At 35.7% G+C, this 5,698-nt stretch overlaps 1 protein-coding gene across 1 annotated transcript; it reads left to right on the top strand.

The window, feature by feature from the left end:
* The first annotated feature begins 764 nt into the window (after positions 1–764).
* Positions 765–1,922, top strand: LOC131616803 (MLP-like protein 43). Its single transcript, XM_058888251.1, has 2 exons — positions 765–1,064; positions 1,567–1,922. Exons 1-2 carry the CDS (start codon positions 878–880, stop codon positions 1,857–1,859), a joined length of 480 nt encoding a protein of 159 aa, XP_058744234.1. The 5' UTR covers positions 765–877; the 3' UTR covers positions 1,860–1,922.
* The last annotated feature ends 3,776 nt before the right edge of the window (positions 1,923–5,698 follow it).

Raw genomic sequence — 5,698 nt, 5'->3', positions numbered from 1 at the left:
TACATTTTTATTGGATGACAGTGTAAAACTTTTTTACAGTGCATGTCCATTAAACCCTTTATATAATTATTTGTATAAATGAGAATAAAAAGCAAATTATGGAATTTTCATAATTTTTTATTTTAGAATTAATTTGACAAAGCATTTTAAATTTGAGATTCTTATATTTATTACACTATCCAATAGAAATTACTTAATAAGATTATTTTAAATATATGAGAATAAATATATATTATTTACCATGGGTTTTAGATTTTTATTTTTTAATAATTGTACATATTCAGATCTAATTTTTCTATTAACATATTCATATTTTTATTATTTGTTTAATTTTTAAATATTTTATCTTTTGCTCTTGAATCTTTTGACAGAGTACTATCATACATTTTAGATTTGTAAAATTTATAAATTTGAAATTTTACAGTCTTTTGACGGAGTACTATCATACATTTTAGATTTGTAAAATTTGTAAATTTGAAATTTTACAGGGAGCTGTCATTTAATTTAGGTTTCTAAAAATGGAATAATATCTATAATAGATTTAATAAATTTTTAGAATTAACTCATTTGGATTCAACTAGGGTTTGTTAACTCATTTGAATTCACGGGTAGATGTGAACGTATCTATGAGATGCAAGCTATTGCATAAAATATGTTTGATATATATATAAAGGAATTTTACAAGTCAAAATTAGATACATGTAATGTGAAATCCCGATAAGACCCGTGCGACAGCACGGGTTTCCTACTAGTATGTATTTTAAATTGATGTCTTTAAGATAATGTTATCCGATTTCTTCAATTAAATGCGTGGGGTTGCATATACCCTTTCCTCACATCAACCTTTGTTTCTTTCTTCTCTTTTGTCTTAGGAAAAATGGTGCTATTTGGTAAACTTAGTACTGAGCTTGGGATCAAAGCACCCATTGATATATTCTTCAATTACTTTGTAACACAACTTCACGAAGCGCAAGTCCATTGTGAAAGAGTTCATCATACCAAGCTGCATGAAGGTGAAGACTGGCACCACACTGATACAGTTAAACACTGGACTTATGTCATAGGTAATTATATTTCTAACTCAACAAATATGCCACCAGAATTATATAATTATATACATGGTTTTAAATTGCGGTCCGCAATCGCAATTGCACCAGCAATATTGCGCAACCGCATCGGACCGCAATTGCAGTGTGATTTTAAAATCTCGCCTCCGGATGTATTAGGAACCCCATCGAACAATTTTAGTCATGTTTTTTTTTTAAGTATTCTCATCAAAAATTAATATATTAGAATTCTAAAACTCTAAATTCTTATATAATGAAAACATTAAGTGTTTTTCAATATAATATTTCAAACACTTCCTTTTAAAAATTCACACCGCAACGGCCGCAATGCGCATCGCAACAAGCGCAATGACCGCAATCGCAACATCCGCAACCGCATCCGCAGCCGCAACCGCAATTTAAAATCATGATTATATATATATATATATATATATATATATATATATATATATAATTTTGTTGTTTTTGTTGTTATTAATTGCCGGTGACATCAAAACAGATGGTGAGGTACACACATGCTATGATAGTCTTGAAGAAGTTGATGAACAGAACAAAAAAATCACTTGGAAGTTATTTGGTGGAGATATTGATAAGCACTATAAGGTCTTTAAGCTAACCCTTCAAGTAATTGATAAGGCTGATGATGGAACTGCTGTTGCTAAATGGGCTATTGAATATGAGAAACTCAATGAGGATATTGACCCTCCAAATGGATGGATGGAGTACCTTAGCAAATGCACTAGAGATATTGATGCTCATCTTTCCAAGGCAACGACCGCTCGAAAAGATTAAAGAAAGTCACAAATAAATATATGTAATAGTGCAACCTTTGGGTTGGCTTAATTAAGTGTTCACCTTTATCATTAAATAAGTTTGATGATGGTTCTATAATGATGTTGTTGCGTATGCATATTGCCTTATGTTGTTGATTCCTTTGTGTATGTGTGTTTGTTGAAGAGTGTGTTTTAAATTTAAATTGCATGGTGCATATTAATAAAACGATAGATGTGCTTTTCTAGTTTATACTTTATAGTAGTATTTTTATGCAATGATTGTTTTTTTATTTCTATTTGGAAAAAACAGTTTTAACTTCAAATATTATATATTATATATTGATGTTTGAAAATATGTGAAAGCTAGAATTGATCTCCAAATCAAATTAGTCGGTTCAATAGGTTGGATATTTGTGGAAAAAAAATAATAAGTGACTAGTGATAAAAAAAAATTTTCCACAAGTATTTTTAAATAAAAAAATACATTTTAATACAATGTCAACATATAAAAACAACAATAATGGCGCCATTTTTAGTAAGGGAAAGGCAGACATTTTTATGCTCTAGGAAACTAAATTAAAATCTTGCACGGCTTCAACGATGAGAAGTTTTTGGCGTGACAACGGTATTGATTTCTCCGTATCAGATTCGGAAGGTATGTGGGGGGGGGGGGGGGGGGGGGCTTATTATTTTATGAAAATCTCGTGAAATGGAGGTTATATGTAGTTTCAAGGGAGCTTGTTATCTAGGTATTATAAGATTAGAAGGAAGGAAAAACTTTGCAACATCTTTAATGTGTATTATGCCCGTGTCTTATTTTTGAAGAGGGTTCCTTGGAATAAACTTATGGACTTGAAATCTAAATATACTGATGGCAAGTGGCTGATAGGAGGAGACTTTAACGCGGTTAAAGACGGGAGGGAGAGGGTGGGAAGGACGGCCATGGGAAATAATTTTGAGTGGAATGAATTCTCTGGTTATATAAACCATGCCGGCTTGGTCAACATACATTGTAAAGGCAAGAGATTAGCTGGTTTAGTGGATATGGTTCATCAAAAAGTCGTATTGATCATTTTCTTGTATCGATCAACATTATGAATCGGTGGGGCGTGGTGGGACAATATATAGGCTTGAGAGATATCTCTGATCACTGTCCGGTGTGGCTTATGGTAGACAAGGAAGATTGGGGACCGAAACCGTTCAAATTCAATAACAAATGGTTTCAAAATAAGGATTTCTTGGCTTTCTTGTAGAAGGAGTGGAAGGAGTTGATCGTTTCCAGTAGAGGAGAATTTATTTTGAAGGAGAAATTGAGGCTTCTTAAAACTAGACTTAAATGGTGGAACATAAACATCTTTGGTAAGATTGATTTGGAGATGGAGGAAGGGGTTAGGGAGATGAATGAATATGACGATTTATCTTTGGAAGTAGAAGTGGAGGTGCAGACTAAGAGGAAAGCGAGCAAAAATTTTTGGTTGAACCTAAAAATAAAAGAGAACATGCTTATTCAAAGGCGAGGATGAAATGGCTTAATGATGGAGATGTCAATAGCAAGTTTTTCTATGCGGTTATGAAGAAAGGTTTGAGATGTAACTTTATTGGTTCTATCTGAACACCTAGGGGGGTCGTAAATTCGGTTAACGAGGTTAAAGAGGAGGTATTTGATCATTTCGCGAATAAATTTATTGAGAATGATTCTAATAGACCGGTTTTGGAGAGGGATGTGTTCAAGGTATTGAGTCGGGAAGATAAAGACTTTCTTGAGTTACCTTTTGAGGAGGGAGAAATTAAAGAGGCGGTTTGGAGTTGTGAAGGATCTAAGAGCCCAAGACCGGATGGATGTTCTCTTATGTTCTTCAAGAAGTGTTGGTCTTTTGTTAAGAATGATGTGCTTTTATGCTTTAGGGATTTCCACTTTGGGGCGGTTCTTTCAATATCCTCGTCTTTTTTCGCCTTGATCCCTAAATCCGACAATCCTTTGGATTTATACGACTATAGAAAAATTTTTTTGGTTGGTTGCATTATAAAAATGATCTCAAAATTATTGGCGGGAAGACTCAAAAAATTCATAGGTAGCGTAATATCTCAAAGTCAAAGTGCGTTTGTACCCGGGAGGCAATTGCTAAATGGAGTTTTGGTGGCTAATAAAATTGGGGACTATTTCAAGAAATAAAAGAAGGGATGCTTACTTTTCAAAGTCGATTTCGAAAAACCCTATGACAATGTTACTGGTCTTTTCTTTGTTTCATGATGAAGAAGTTAGGTTTTGGGGATTCTTGGATGAGATGGATGGATGCTACGGTTTTCTCTAGTAACATGTCGGTTATGGTGAATAGAAGTCCTACAAAAGAATTTAAGGTGAACATGGGTTTGAGGCAAGGAGACCCGATCTCTCCTTTCCTCTTTGTCATAGTAGCGGAGGGGTTGAAAGGTTCTGTTAGAATAGCGGTGGAAAATGGCGATTATGCGGGGTTCTCCTTTAACGGGAATTGCTTTATCGACATTTTCCAATTCGCGGATGACACGCTTTTGGTTGTAGATGGTAGTTGGTCTCACCTTTGGGCTATCAAGTCGGTTCTAAGAGGGTTTGAAGTAATTTCGGATCTCGATATTAATTTCCACAAAAGTAAACTAATTAGAATTAATATTAGCAACAATTCTTTGGACGTGGCTACTAATTTTCTAGCTTATAGGAGAGAAAACAAACATTTTTACATTCTTAGGCATCCCCATTGGATGCAATCCGAGGAGAATTTCAACTTGGGACCATTTATTGAGGAAATTAAAGAAGAGGTTGGCTAGTCGGAAAGGGAGGTTCCTAAGTTTCAGGGGAAGACTAACCCTTTTAAAGTTGGTGCTTGGAAGCTTGGCTATCTTTACCTTATCGTTCTACAAGGCTCCTAAGAAAATTGTTAAGGAATTCTAAAAAATTCAAAGTGACTTCTTGTGGGGAGGGGCGGATAGTAGAAAATGTATTCATTGGGTGAGGTGGGAAGCGGTGAGTCTTCCGATCGAGAAGGGGGGTTGGGTATTAGGAGGATCAAGGACTTTAACTTGGCACTTCTTTGCAAGTGGAAGTGGATAATTCTGTAGGAGACGGGATCGTTGTGGTAGCGAGTTTTAAAAGCAAGATACGAAGATTTGAAGCTTTGTGTCGTTCATGGGGGAGAAATTTCCAAGGGGTCGGCTGCATCGTCTACGTGGTGGGAGGACATATTGTCTTCGGAGAATTCTCATCCAAAGGATTTCTTTAATCTAGCTTGCAAGTTTTATGTGGGAACCGTTTCTCACCATCATTTTGGCTTTCTAATTGGATGGCTACAGGTGTCCTTAAGGACTGTTTTCCTGAGTTATATTTTGTATCGCTTTTGCAGGATGTTTTCGTGCCTCTCATGGGCTATTGGTGGAAAGGAATTTGGTGGTGGGGAGACTTTGGTTTCAACCAAAGTCTGTTGTCTGACGCTGTCTTTGCAGCTGATTTGCTGCAATTTTTGTTGATGTTGCGGACTGCAACACCGGTCTTGGATCCGCTGATGCAGTTGCTTGGCATCCTGAAGCTGAGGGTCATTTCATAGTTAAGAGCTACTATGCAATCATCAATAGCTCCAACACTCCTTTTGGTTTGGAAAATAAGTTTGACTCGACTTTTAAGGTTGTTTGGAAGATGGATGTACCTATCAAGATCAAAGCTTTTGAATGGAAGTGTTTTTTGAACAAGCTTCCGATGTGAGAGGCGCTAGCTGTTAGAGGTATGATTCCACCTTCTAGTTCATCTTGTGTATTCTGTTGTGCGAGGGATGAAACTCTGCTCCATTCTCTTTTGCTATGCTACTGTACGGATTTGGTTTGGAAGGACAT

This window comes from Vicia villosa, linkage group LG7 (assembly GCF_029867415.1).
Source record: "Vicia villosa cultivar HV-30 ecotype Madison, WI linkage group LG7, Vvil1.0, whole genome shotgun sequence".
Lineage (NCBI taxonomy): Eukaryota > Viridiplantae > Streptophyta > Magnoliopsida > Fabales > Fabaceae > Vicia > Vicia villosa.
This window is presented reverse-complemented; position numbering and strand designations above follow the sequence as displayed.

What these genes read in the sequence shown, in the direction of transcription:
- LOC131616803 (XM_058888251.1), top strand. Translation starts at nt 878, where the DNA reads ATGGTGCTATTTGGTAAACTTAGTACTGAGCTTGGGATCAAAGCACCC. An exon ending in ACACTGGACTTATGTCATAG is followed by an intron (nt 1,065 to 1,566) that starts GTAATTATATTT and finishes ACATCAAAACAG; the next exon opens with ATGGTGAGGTACACACATGC.